The following is a 13574-nucleotide window of genomic DNA, read 5'->3' as shown; positions in this document are numbered from 1 at the left end:
TTTTTTTTTGGGTCCAGTCATGGGGCCTGAACTCTGGGCCTGGGCACTGTCCCTCAGCTCTTCAGCTCAAGGCTAGCGCTCTACCACTTGAGCCACGGCGCCACTTCCGGCTTTTTTCTTTTTGCTTATGTGGTGCTGAGGAATCGAACCCAGGGCCTCTGGCATGCAAGGCAAGCACTCTACCACTGAGCCACCTTCCCAGCCCCCTGTAACTTCATTTCTTAAGAGAATTATATGGGGAAGGTTTATAGTTCAGGATATTTGTGAGCACTTTAATGAAATAAATGAGATTACAACTGTGACAAACCTTATTAAGTTTAAATACATAAGCTTGTTTAATAAAAAATTTCATGAACCTAATAACACTTGAGAACCTCTCCAATGTTGTTAATTCTTTTTCAATAAAAGGAAAACTTTTTATGCGTGTGCTGGCTGTGGCACTTGAACTCAGGGCCCAGGTGCTATCTCTGAGCTTTATTTGCTCAAGGCTAGCACTTGAGCCACAGCCCCACTTCCAGCTTTTTTGGTACTTAATTGGATATCAAAGTCTCATGAACTTTTTCTCTGAGCTGGCTTTCAGTTGCAATCCTCAGATGTCAGCTTTCTGAGTAGCTAGGATTACAGGCATGAGCCACCAGTGCTCTGTAAATTTTTAAGGTCTTCTATTTGAAGTCAACATAAATGTTTATGTCTGTTATAATGTTTTTTTATCATATCCTTAAATTTTCCCTTATAAAATTTACTTCATTTTCAGGTTTTAAATTATTTACGCTTATTTATTTGGCAGTATTAAAGTTAAGAGCCTTGTGCTTGCTAGTGTTCTAGAACATGAGCCAGACCCCAGCCTAGTTTGCTTTATTAATTGTCTGGATAGAGTTTTACTTTTTTGTCTGGGTTCAGCCTGGGACCTTGATCCTCCTAACTACACCTTCCTAACTACACTCCTCCTTACCATGCTGGAATTACAGGTATGTACCACAGGCCAAACTTGTTTGTTGATATAGAATCTCAGTAACTTTTTTGCCTGGGCTGGCTTTTTGCCTATGTATGGTGTGAGCCACTGTGCCTACCTAGACTTTAGTCTCATGTTTTTAAATTTGCTGAATTATTAATAAGTCATTTTGAGAAATATTGGCATCAATATTGATCAGTTACTCCTTTAAGCTTTATGAAAATGGAATGCAGTCTTTAAGACAGCACTTATCTCTAGGAAGAATTTACAATTTTTATTGTGAAAATGTTCGGACATATCAAAATTAAAAAGATCAGTAACATTATGTGTATCTATCACTTTGATTCATCAGATATCAAGAAGTTTTGGCTCATTTCACTTATGCCTTGGATTCTTGTTGCTCCAAGTTTTTTGTTTTTGTTTTTGCTTTTTTTCTGATGGTGAGGTTTAACTAAGGGCCTGGGCGCTAGCTGTCCCTGAGCTCTTCTGCTCAAGGCTACCACTATACCACTTCCAGTTTTCTTGTGGTTAATCTCCAACTAGCCAATTGGAGGTAAGAGTCTCAAGGACTTTAAGCCCTGGCTGACATTGAACCGAGATGCTCAGATCTCAGCCTCCTGAATAGCTAGGATTACAGGCATGAGCCACCAGCACCTGGCCAGTATGCATTTCTTTTTTTTTTTTTTTTTTTTTGGTCGGTCGTGGGGCTTGAACTCTGGGCCTGGGCGCTGTCCCTCAGCTCTTCAGCTCAAGGCGAGCGCTCTACCACTTGAGCCACAGCACCACTTCCAGTTTTCTGGTGGTTTATTGGAGATCGGAGTCTCATGGTCTTTCCTGCCCGGGCTGGCTTTGAACCTCGATCCTGAGATCTCAGCCTCCTGAGTAGCTAGGATTACAGGCGTGAGCCACCAGCGCCTGGCAGCAGTCACTTTTTATCTCAGAATATTTTTTTGGTGTCAGTCCTGGGGCTTGAACTTACGGTTTGATTGTTATCCCTGAGGGTTTTTTTTCTTTTTTGCTCAAAGCTAACACTCTACCCCTTGAGCCATAGCTCCACTTCTGTCTTTTTTGGTGGTTAATTGGTGATAAGAGTCTTACAGACTTCCTTGCCCTGGCTGGCTTTGAACCTTGATCCTCAGATCTTAGTCTCCTTAATGCCTAGGATTACAGGCCTAAGCTGCCGACACCTAGCTTCTCAGAATGTTCTTTCTTTTTTTTTTTGGCCAGTCCTGGGGCTTGAACTCAGGACCTGGGAACTGTTCCTGAGCTTTCTTGTTCAAGCTGGCACTCTACCACTTGAGTCACAGCACCACTTTCAGCTTTTTCTGTTTATGTGCACTGAGGAATCAAACCCAGGGCTTCATGCATGCTAGGCAAGCACTCTACCACCTTCCCAACCCTCTCAGAACATTCTTTAGGTGAGGATGATTTAGGCCAAACTGAAAATTGTGGAACAGGTTTTGGCTCTTTTAGTATCCCTCTGCCCTTTTGCCTAATTTTCCCTCTTCTGAGAAGATTGCTTTCCTATTTTCTCATTCTTTTCCTCAATCAGAGGAAATGAGCTCTGGGAGGAAACGACATCAAATCAGCTGGGGGCTGGTGGTTGAGGGCTCATGCCTGTAATCCTAGTTACACAGGAAGCTGAGATCTGAGGGTCACAGTTCAAAGCCAGCCTGGCAGGAAAGTCTGTGAGACTCTTAACCTCCAATTAACCACCAGAAAAACAAGAGTGGTGCTGTGGCTCAAAGTGGTAGGGTGCTAGCCTTGAGTAAAAGAGCTTAGGGACAGCACCCAGGCCCTGAGTTCAAGCCCCATGACTGCCAAAAAAATAAAAATAAAATCTCTGAAATGCAATGTAGTTTTTGTGGTTGGCATTAACAAGGAGTATCTTATCTATATATTGAGATATCAGGTCTTTCATGGTTAGTACAGTTTTAATTATGTGATATATAATAGTAGGTCCATTGCCATACTTTTTCAAAAGAAAATGGCTGCTGTTTTTAAACTGGGATGTTTGACTGAGTTTATTACTGAAGTACATAAAATTGCCTAAACTTGTAAATACTGCTTATGATTGTTTTCTCTTTCTTTTAAACAGAAATGTACACTTTGCAGTCAGCCTGGTGCTACTATTGGATGTGAAATAAAAGCCTGTGTTAAAACCTACCATTACCACTGTGGAGTACAAGACAAAGCTAAATACATTGAAAATATGTCACGAGGCATTTACAAGTAAGAAAACCCAAGAATTGTCCATTTGGCTGAACATACCAGTAAATAACTTCCCTTAAATATATACCATGACTTTGCTCATTCTCTATTAGGTGGTATATAGTCATGAATACTGAAGGTATTCTCTTTTTAATATTTTTTATTGTGGGCTGAGAAGGTGGCTCAGTGATAGAGCGCTTGCCTTGCATGCATGAGACCCTGGGTTCGATTCCTTAGCACCACATAAGCAGAAAAAGCCGGAAGTGACGCTATGGCTCAAGTGGTAGAGCGCTAGCCTTGAGCTGAAGAGCTGAAGGACAGCACCCAGGCCCAGAGTTCAGGCCGCATGTCTGACCAAAAAAAAAATAATGTTATAAAAGGGATGTATAGAGGGGTTGCAGCAACATAAGTCAGATAAAGAATACATTTCTTTTTGCATGTCAACCCTTCCCTTGTTCTCTCCTAATTTTTCCCTCCCATCTACCCACAAGTTGTATAATTCATTTTCGAAGGTATTCTATAAGGATTTTCTCCTGACTATGTACCTCTGGGTTACCATTCATTCCTCCAACATTACTGCTCACTCTGTGTTAGAATAGTATTTAGTTATAAAGATAGAAGCGAAAAGATTGTCTGCATAGAATGAGAAGAGTTTGGGGTGGAACCCAGTGGTACTGAACTTTCTAAGTACTGTGCTTTTAATGAGCTAGGAGTGTAATGGTTCCATTTCTTTAAGTTCATGAAAATTAATTTGGTAAGAATCCCTGAACTTTTGTTTATTTATTTATCTTTTCTTTCTTTTTGGGCTGGTCCTGGGGCTTGAATTCAGGGCCTGGGCGTTGTCTCAGAGCTCTTTTGCTCAAGGGCAGTGCTGTACTACTTTAGCCACAACTCCACTTCTGGCTCAAATCACAGCCTTCTGAGTAGCTAGGATTATAAACATGAGCCACCAGTGCCCAGCCTGAAACATTTTTTTTGTGACATTAAATAGTTTACATTTGTTTTGATGATTGCACAGTGTTCTATAATACACACACACACACACACACACAGAGTTATATATAGTCATTTTATTGGTTCCTTATTTAGGTTATTTTTACTTTTTAGCTGTTAGAAAACCATGTTTTAGTGGTTATCTCTAAGCAAAAACATTTTTACTAGGATCTATGATGAGTTGGATTAAGTTGAATTGTTGTTTTTACTTTTCGCATTGAAGTGTGTGTGTGTGTGTGTGTGTGTGTGTGTGTGTGCACTGGCACTTGATTGAATTCATGGCCTTATGCTTTGCTTGCTTACAGCCGGCATTCTACCACTTGAGTCATAACCTCAGTCTGGCATTTTGCAGGTTAATTGGAGATAGTCTCATGGACTTTCCTGCCTGGGCCAGCTTTCAACCTCACTTCTCAGCTCTCAGCCTCCTGAATAGCTAGGAGTATAGGTGGGAGGTACTGACACATAGCTGAAATTTGTTTGTTAAATTTGTAATGTGGATTTTGGAATACTGAATTCAAATGAGCATCTATATGCAAGTAGTTTGGGATAGAGCTGAATTAAATGGCGTCCCTATCTCCCCAATGTGGCTTTCATTCCTTAGCACCCCTTTCTGGGTCTTGACTATATATATAATGTAAAAGGCAAGGGTAGCTGGGCCTGGTGCCCAGGAAGTGGAAACAGGAGGATTTTGAGTTTGAATCCTTTTGGGGTTATATAAGAAGGCCCTGTCACCAAAAAAAAAAATAATCAAAGGGCTGGGAATATGGCTTTAGTGGTAGATTGCTTGCCTAGTATGCATGAAGCCCTGGGTTCAATTGCTCAATACTATATACATTGAAAAGGCCAGAAGTGGCATTGTGGCTCAAGTGGTAGAGTACTAGCCTTGAGCAAAAGAAGCTCATGGACAGTGCCCAGGCCCTGAGGTCAAGCCCCAGGACTGGCAAAAAAAAACAAGAGGTGAGGGAAGATATAATGATTTTTATTTATGTTTATTCTGTCTTGTGTATTATATTTTAAATTATTTAATATGAATATTTAAAAAAACAGCCTCCCATCATAAACATGCTCTGTGACAGTGGAGGTATAATTTAACCAGTTGACGGCTATGATTTTGTGCCTAGACTCATGAAAAACTCATAAAGGACTATGGAAAATAATCCACAAATTAATAATAATCCCATAAAAGATGAAAATTTGGCCAATCACCAGTGACTCATACCTGTAATCCTTAGACACTCAGGAAGCTGAGATAGGATGGTGATTTGAATCCAGCCAGCCTCAGCAGAAAAGTCTGTGAGACTCTTATCTCTGGTTAGCCAATAAAAAGCAGGAAGTGGAGCTGTGGCCCAAGTGGTAGAGCATAAAAGCTCTGGGAGTCCAAGTCCCAGGACCCCCACAAAATAAATCTGGAAGTGGAGGTGGGTTCAAGTGATTGAGCCCCATCCCTCAGTGAAAAAGCCAAGTGAAAGCTCAAGGTCTTGAGTTAAAGCCTCAGAACTACACACACACACACACACACAAAACCCCTGAAAAATAAATACAAAAGCTAGCCTGTAGCTTACACCTGTAATCCTAGATACTCAAGAGGCTGAGATCTGAGGATTGCAGTTCAAAGCCAGCCCAGTGAGGTAAGTCTGTGAGACTCTTTTCTCCAATTAACCACTAGAAAACTGGAAGTGGCACTGTGGCTCAAGTGGTAGAGCGCTAGCCTTGAGCTGAAGAGCTGAGAGACAGTGCCCAGGCCCAGAGTTCAAGCCCATGACCTAGAAAATTAATTAATTAATTAATTAACAATTGTTTTTCAGAATCATCACATATAATCCATATTTTCACATTTCCACAATTGTCTTTTTTTGGCAATACTGGGGTTTGAACTCAGGGCTTCACACTTGCTAGATAGGTTATCTATCACTTGAGCCATTGTTTTTGCTTCCATTCGTTTTCTTTTTCTTTTTATTTGGGGGGGTCCCGTCATGGGGCCTGAACTCTGGGCCTGGGCACTGTCCCTCAGCTCTTCAGCTCAAGGCTAACACTCCACCACTTTGAGCCACAGCACCACTTCCGGCTTTTTTTTTTCTTTTTGCTGATGTGGTGCTGAGGAATCGAACCCAGGGCCTCATGCATGCAAGGCAAGCGCTCTACCACTGAGCCACCTTCCTAGTCCCCATTATTTTTCAAATATGGTTTTATTTATGCCTTCACTAGCCTGGACTACAGTCCTTCTATTTACATTTCCTACATAGTTGCAATGATAAGTATGCATTATTGGTTGGGATGGTGCCTCACTAATTTATTGTTTGGGCTGGCCTCAAACTGATAATCCTCTTATCTCTACCTCCCAAGCACCTGGGATTACAGGTATGTACCAGTACACCCAAGTCACAAGTGTCTTTTTAGACTTAATTTGTTCCAATTTGTATATATACAAAGTCCATGCACTGCATTTTTTATTTAATTCTGTTTTAATATGAAGTCATCTCTTCCTCAATCTCACCTTTTCTCTCAATGTGAAGAACCCTGATGAATTGTCCTCTGGAAGTCCCAAACTGTAGATGTGTCTGTTTACTACTTTATGATGGTATTCCACTTGTCTTTACCCTTTCTCCTATACTTTCTATAAATTGATTCAAAGGTTTAGTTTAGATTCACGTTATGTTTTAGGAAATATGCTTCATAGGTAGTATAGGAATCTCATTTGATAATTGGAAAAGAAACAACCAGTCACTGTTGGTTCTCACCTATTATCTTGGCTCCTCGCAGCAGGAAATTCTGTGAGCCTCTAATCTCCCATTAATTACCCAAAACAAACAAGCCAGAAATGGAGCTGTGGCTCAAGTGGTAGAGTGCAAGCCTTGAGCACAAAAGCTCAGGGACAGCACACAGATCTTGAGTTTAAGCCCTAGGAAAACACACACACACACTACACACACACACAACACACACACACACACACACACACACACACACACACACACACGGAAGAGGAGGGGGAGAGGGGGAAGAGGCGGGGGGGGTACTAAAAAGAAAGGAAGTTTTCAGTGGATACCATGTGAAGGCACAAGTCCTCCATAACTCTTTGACAGTTATTGAAAATAGTTTAAGACTGGAAAGAAAACTCATGAGCACAGATAGAAGTCAGTTGTTACTATACTTCACACCACACTTGCTCTTTTAGTTTATTAAAATGTTAGATGTAACTTAGATGATCAGTGACACATATATTCCTATATAATCATTTATCCATTAGTGACCACAAGAGTACACACTAGGAGATTTTTTAAAGCACTTTTCCTGTCATATAGTCTGTAATTGACCTAAAATTGGGCTCAGATCAGCCTGCCTATTGCTGATTATGCAAAATCACATATCATTTTTATTAAAAACTATAATAAAGGGCTGAAGGCATGGCTCAAATGTCATAGAATGTATTTAACAAGTTGAGGCCCTGAGTTCAAAGCAAGTACTCTATAATCCTAGCTATTCAGGACACTGAAATGTACTGACTACCATAACCTTTATGGCTGCATAAAAGTCCCTTCTGTGTGGGCGTGGGTGGCTTATGCTCATAATCCTGGCTACTGAGGAGTCTGAGCTCTGAGGATTATGGTTCCGAGCAAGCCCAGGAAAACAAATCTGGGAATTTCTTATTTCCAGTTAACCAGCAAAAAGCTGCAGTTAGAGGTGTGGCTCAAGTGGTAGAGCACCAACCATGAGTGAAAAAGCCAAATGAGAGCATGAGGCCCTGAGTTCAAGCTCCAGTACTGTACCCCAAACAAATATTAACATAAACCACAAAAAAACCCATGCCACCAAAAAAAAAAACAACTTAGTTTCAAATATACAGAGTATATACTGAAAAGGTGATGGGAACAACATGATGTTGAAGACTCATTCTGGAGATGACTTGTTGGTTTTAAAGGGGGGCACATCTACCATTACAATTGTGAAGTAGGACTGCTAGCAAGCATAGCATCACTGATAGTGGAACAGTGTGAAGTGGCGTGCCTCTTAAAGTATGCAGGATCATCTACAAAGTGTCTGGACTGAACAGCCAAAATTGAAGTTGAAGCTAACCACACCTTTAGGCTTTATTATTCCCAGCTTGTATGAACTATGGGATAGAAGAGACCCAAATGAAGCAGTTCTAGACACATCCACAGGGAGGTGCAGGTGACAAACCAGCTGATCCCATCTCAACCAATCAGGATGCAGATGTTCACATCTGTAATTCTAGCTACTCAGGAGGCTGAGATCTGAAGATTACAGTTCAAAGCTAGCCCAGGCAAGAAAGCCCATGAGACTCAATGTCCAATTAACTACCAAATAGCTGGAAGTGGAGCTGTGATAAGGGGGCTAGCCTTGAGCAAAAAAGCTCAAGGATGGTGCCTATCAACTATGTTTAAGCCCCAGGATCAGCACAACCACACCACACACACACACACACACACACACACGCACACACACACGCACACACACGCACGCACACACACAGCTGAAAGGACCATACTAGTTTAAGAGACAGCCAAATATATAATGTGGGTAATTTTTGTATGCTTTATGGAGATATTCTAGCAAAGGTTAAGGCACTCATGACCAAAAGTAATTTGAAACGTTTGAGGAGAATTGTTTCCTGCAATATGAGCAGAAAGTAGCAATGTACATAGAATATATTTGTTGAAATATAATTGTAAATTTTGTATACAGGATTTCTAGAAATTTATATATTACATCTATATATCTGAAACTTACTGTTTTTTCATTGGCTCAAAATTTGTTTTAAGCCAAGTGCCTGTGGCTTACATTTGTAATCCTCGCTACTCAGGAGGCCGAGAACTGAGAATCGCAGTTCAAAGCCAGCCTGGGCAGAAAAGTCCATGGGACTTGTATCTCTAATTAAACACCAGAAAACCGGAAGTGGCACTGTGGCTTAAAGTGGTAGAGCTCTAGCCTTGAGCAAAAGAGGTCAGGGACAGTGCCCAGGCCCCAAGTTCAAGCCTCATGACTGACAAAAAAATTGCTTTTAATCTCTGGGAAAAATAAGGGATTGCTTTATAACTGTTGCCCTAAATAAACAGGAGGTTTTGTTTCAAATCAACTTCTATTATCTCAATAGTAGTGTATTTTCTTATCTTTTAGATACAAATGGCCCGGTAGTGAATTGGGGGTGTTTTTTTTTTTGTCGGTCGTGGGGCTTGAACTCTGGGCCTGGGCGCTGTCCCTCAGCTCTTCAGCTCAAGGCGAGCGCTCTACTACTTGAGCTACAGCGCCACTTCCGAATTGGGGGTGTTTAAAATTGTGAACGAAAAACTCCTGTTTGACATGGGCACCAAGCTCTTCCACTAATGATTGCATAAATGTATTCTCATCAACAGTGACAAAGGATTTTGAGATTTTTGTCTTTCATCATTGTAGACTATATTGTAAAAATCATAGTGGAAATGATGAGAGAGATGAAGAAGATGAGGAACGAGAGAGTAAAAGCCGGGGAAAAGTAGAAATTGAGCAGCAACAACTAATGCAGCAGCAACTTAATGGAAACTAGGTATGAAAGTTCATTATACCACATCTGTTATCAGGATACAAAACACACTGATAAATACATAGCGAAGTAATGAAATGCAGTACATTTTTTAAAAATCTATTCTGTTTAGCTAAGAGCATGTTACTGGAATGCTGAGGATTGTTTAGACTTGCCTAGTTCTTTGTTGTTTTTTTCTTTCTTTCTTTACTAGCCAATTTTGTAACCATAAAAAAATAAAGCTATCCACTTTATCAGTAAATGTAGTTCTAATGTCAAATCAGTAAGATATTCTCCTCAATAACATTATGTTGATTGTGTTCCCATCAAACATCCTATTTTACATGTTTTTATCATCTTTTAAACAGGTTCATGGGACAGAGTTAGAAAACTGGGAATGAATAAGACATCCATAACTACTATTCTTTTTTTCCACTGTTTTCTAAAATCCAAAAGGGTTTGTAACTTTTTACTGCCCAACTCTTAGATCCTTCATTGAACTGCCTGAAAGCATCTTGTTTGTTCTATATAAGCCTTCACTAGATGGCTGAGTTTGACATGTTGATGTTACGTAGCTGTAGCTTGCAGTTTCTGGGAAGCAGTTGAAAACACTATTAACCCTGTGTAGAGTGTCATCAGTTAAAGCAGACATTGAAATGAACTAAGCTCTATTTCTGGACTGAACGAAGTTCTACTGTTTAGAGTGTTTAAGTTGGTTTAGTGGATTCATGCTCAAGGGAAAACGTAAGCAAATTTTACTTTACAATGCAGCCATGCCACTGGTGGCAACCCATGATTCTTTGTGGAGATTTTTTTTCACACTCCAGTAATGGAGGCTAGAAATGAAGAGAACCTTCTTCTCTCTTGGCTTTGACAGCACATGCTCTCAAGTCACTTCCAAGAAGTGTGCTCCAGCTTTTCTTTGGCTCCTGTTAAAGTTGGGCTCACTGACCACCGTGGATGCAAGCAACTGGTGATTAAAAGCTCTGATGCTCTCCAGTGCTTATGCCAAAATTCTCTTTGACAGTACCACCTCTTCTCTTTCCAACTCACACCAAGAGCTTCTGGCAAAATGATCGAATCCTTTTCCAGGTTCAAAGTAACATTTGGCATACCAACCGCAAACTAAAACCTCTTTGAGATTTAAGGGGTTACCACTTGCTAAGGACTTTTAAAGACCCCACGTCTGAAACGGGTTCCTCCCAAGTGCCCTGTCCGTGGAACACTTCACGTCTTGACCCAGAGTATGTAAGGAGGGCTCGGGGGCTGTAGGAGTGAAAAACAGTCTTGCATAAAACAGGAATTATTTTGAATGTTGTGACCACTATTTTAGAAACTTGATTTCATGTTTTCCATGTTTTTCAGTCATTGCTTTGGTTGTATGTTTTCTAGGCTTCTGGGGCCCCACTCTTCTTCTTAGTGGGGTTTGGTATTTTGTCATTAACTAATGATCAGGATTGTTTATAAAAGCCTAAGAACCCAGCTTTTTTCAAAAGGATTTTGGACACTGGCATTTTTTAGCTAGTGATATTTTCTTCCACTTATCTGCTGAAGCACATTTATATGTTTCTTTATGGAAAAACCAAAAAACGAAAACAAAAACAACTTTATTTGTGGTCTGCCTGATAGTACCATAGCACCTCAAGGCAAAGGGTAGGGATTCTGATTACGGAGTTATTAGTTCACCTACCACAATAGAGCAAATTTGCAAGTAAGAAATAACATATTGAAGTGACTGTACAATGAGCGGACAGAACAGCATTTTTTAAACTGTATACAGGTGGGAAATTACACTGTGCTGAATGAATTTTGTAACTGCTCGTCCCTTAGCATCCAATTTGTCAAGTGTGTGTTCACACATTTACTTCAATCAAGGGACTCAATGCTTGCTCTCTTTTAACTCTTATTGTTATTTTTAGAAGGAAACTAGCTTTAGTAGTGGACTGCTATGTATGTTTCTCCCTTTGCTTTTAAAATGCCACCATTTGTGTGTGATTCATTTTCAAAATTTGTCATGACTTGAAGTACAAGGACAGATCTAAATGTTTGTTTACCAAGCTATGTGACTTTTCCCAAAGGATCTGTACTTTATTTCCTTATAACAGCTTGAAAACTATTATTTTTAAAGATCTTGAAATCACTGTGTCTAGATCATTTTTTACATTGTGTGCCATACAACTTACCCATGGAGAAATAGGTATCCTTCATTTTTAGACAACTACTGTAATGATTTTTTTTAGGAAAAAAAAAGGAAGGTGCCAGGGGTAATTGTGGCCAGTCAATAATTATGTAAAGGACTTCAACTATTGTAGCTGTCAGTTGATGGGTTTGTTGCGTAGTAAGATATAGAACTTGGTATGGGTTTCTTCAGCCCTTTCTCTGCTACTACCAACCAGAATAGCACTTTACCTTTTGGTTGGCTAGATAGGTGGCTGACTACCTGTTTTTTCTCACTGTGGTGTGATAGGCGAAATCCTCCATTCAAAATTGAAATGTAAATTGAAGTCACATGAAGTATCACCTTGGGCTGTAAGCCTCCAATATTTTGATTCTCTACCTATGTTTTCATCACATGCTGAGTAAAAGTGCCTTACAATGTAAAAATTGTACAGTACTTGTGTTCCCAAGTAGCATCATCATCTTCTGGGTAGTAATTACATTGTGGTATTAATATTTAGATAAATGGACCTCAGCAGTGTATTTACTGTACATCTCTTAAGTCCTTAACTGTAGTTTTAATAAGCATGACATTATTTGATAAGTATATGACATTTACATTGTTTTCCAAAAATACTGCCATTACTGTCTTTTATGCATATTTTAGCCTGAAATTTCGAAGTGTCTTTTCTTCTTTATTTCCTTTTCTTTCTTTCTCCCCTTTTTTTGCTTTCACTTTTGTTGTTGTTGTTGTTGTTGTTACGAGTATTAAACAGTGTAACCTTTGCAAGCGTATATTGAAGATGATTCTGGAGCATTTATTGCCTTACCAGAAAATGTTAGTAATAAATGTTCTTTAGAGCAGAAGGATAGACTTAAGTTTCTATACTTTAATAAGAGCTCTTTGTTCCTGGGGGGAAGCGGGAGGGGGGTGAATTTTACTTTCATCTCAATTTATTAAAACCCACAACTTAAATTCTCTTGCAAGGATCAGCAGTTTTAGAAATTTCAAATTGTACTTGCTCAGAGGTACATGCTACTCGAGATATGAACAGAATAACAGTGCTGTAGATCTACTATTGAATCCGAATCTATGTACTTGAACAAATGTGTGAATCTCAAATATCTCAAAGCAAAAGTGAAAGTGTTCTGGCATGTTGTTGCTTTTTTAAAAAGCACTAAGGTTAGACCAAGGTATAGTTTTGTTTGAACAGACATTTAATTGTAAAGATGTGGAATGCGTCATGGGTCAAAAATCAAACATTCCTCTCATGTTATGTATATTTTGTTCCTGTTATATTGGCTTTATTTTCAAATTGTAGTTTGTAGTATTAGTTCCTTTTATTGGTATTCTTGCATATACTATTCATTCAATAAATCAGTTATGAATTTCATATTTGTATGTCTTTTTTGTGTGAAAGCTTATAATGAAGTTTTGACAACCACAACAACATTGTGTTATGTTTAGTCTTGCTGTTTACATCAAGGTAAAATGCCTAAATTGTTTGATAGCTTGTCATTCAACAAATCTGGAGAAAGAGCTGGGGATCTATTTCAGTGGTAGCTGCTGGCCTACCATCACCAAAACAATAACAACAAAATTCACCTATCTCAAAAAACAGTGTGGGAGGGTGAATATGGGACGGGAAAAAACCCTTGGTTTTGAATTTCATTCAAAGTTTCATAATACAAGGTATTTTTATGGGGAGAAGTGACAATCTCTTTTCTTTCCTTTTTTCTTTT

General features: G+C 39.5%; 1 protein-coding gene across 1 annotated transcript in view; it reads left to right on the top strand.

Moving 5' to 3' along the window:
* Positions 1 to 13225, top strand: part of Phf6 (PHD finger protein 6) — a 65664-nt gene extending 52439 nt beyond the window's left edge. Inside the window, exons 8-9 of the mRNA XM_013018060.1 lie at positions 3051 to 3184; positions 9569 to 13225. Of these exons, the coding sequence (XP_012873514.1) occupies positions 3051 to 3184; positions 9569 to 9698 (264 nt within the window). The 3' untranslated portion in view covers positions 9699 to 13225. The remainder of the gene's footprint in view (positions 1 to 3050; positions 3185 to 9568) is intronic.
* The last annotated feature ends 349 nt before the right edge of the window (positions 13226 to 13574 follow it).

This window comes from Dipodomys ordii, unplaced genomic scaffold (assembly GCF_000151885.1).
Source record: "Dipodomys ordii isolate 6190 unplaced genomic scaffold, Dord_2.0 Scaffold38, whole genome shotgun sequence".
Classification (NCBI taxonomy): Eukaryota; Metazoa; Chordata; class Mammalia; order Rodentia; family Heteromyidae; genus Dipodomys; species Dipodomys ordii.
Note: the sequence above shows the minus strand (reverse complement) of the source record. Positions and strands in the feature narration are given on the sequence as shown.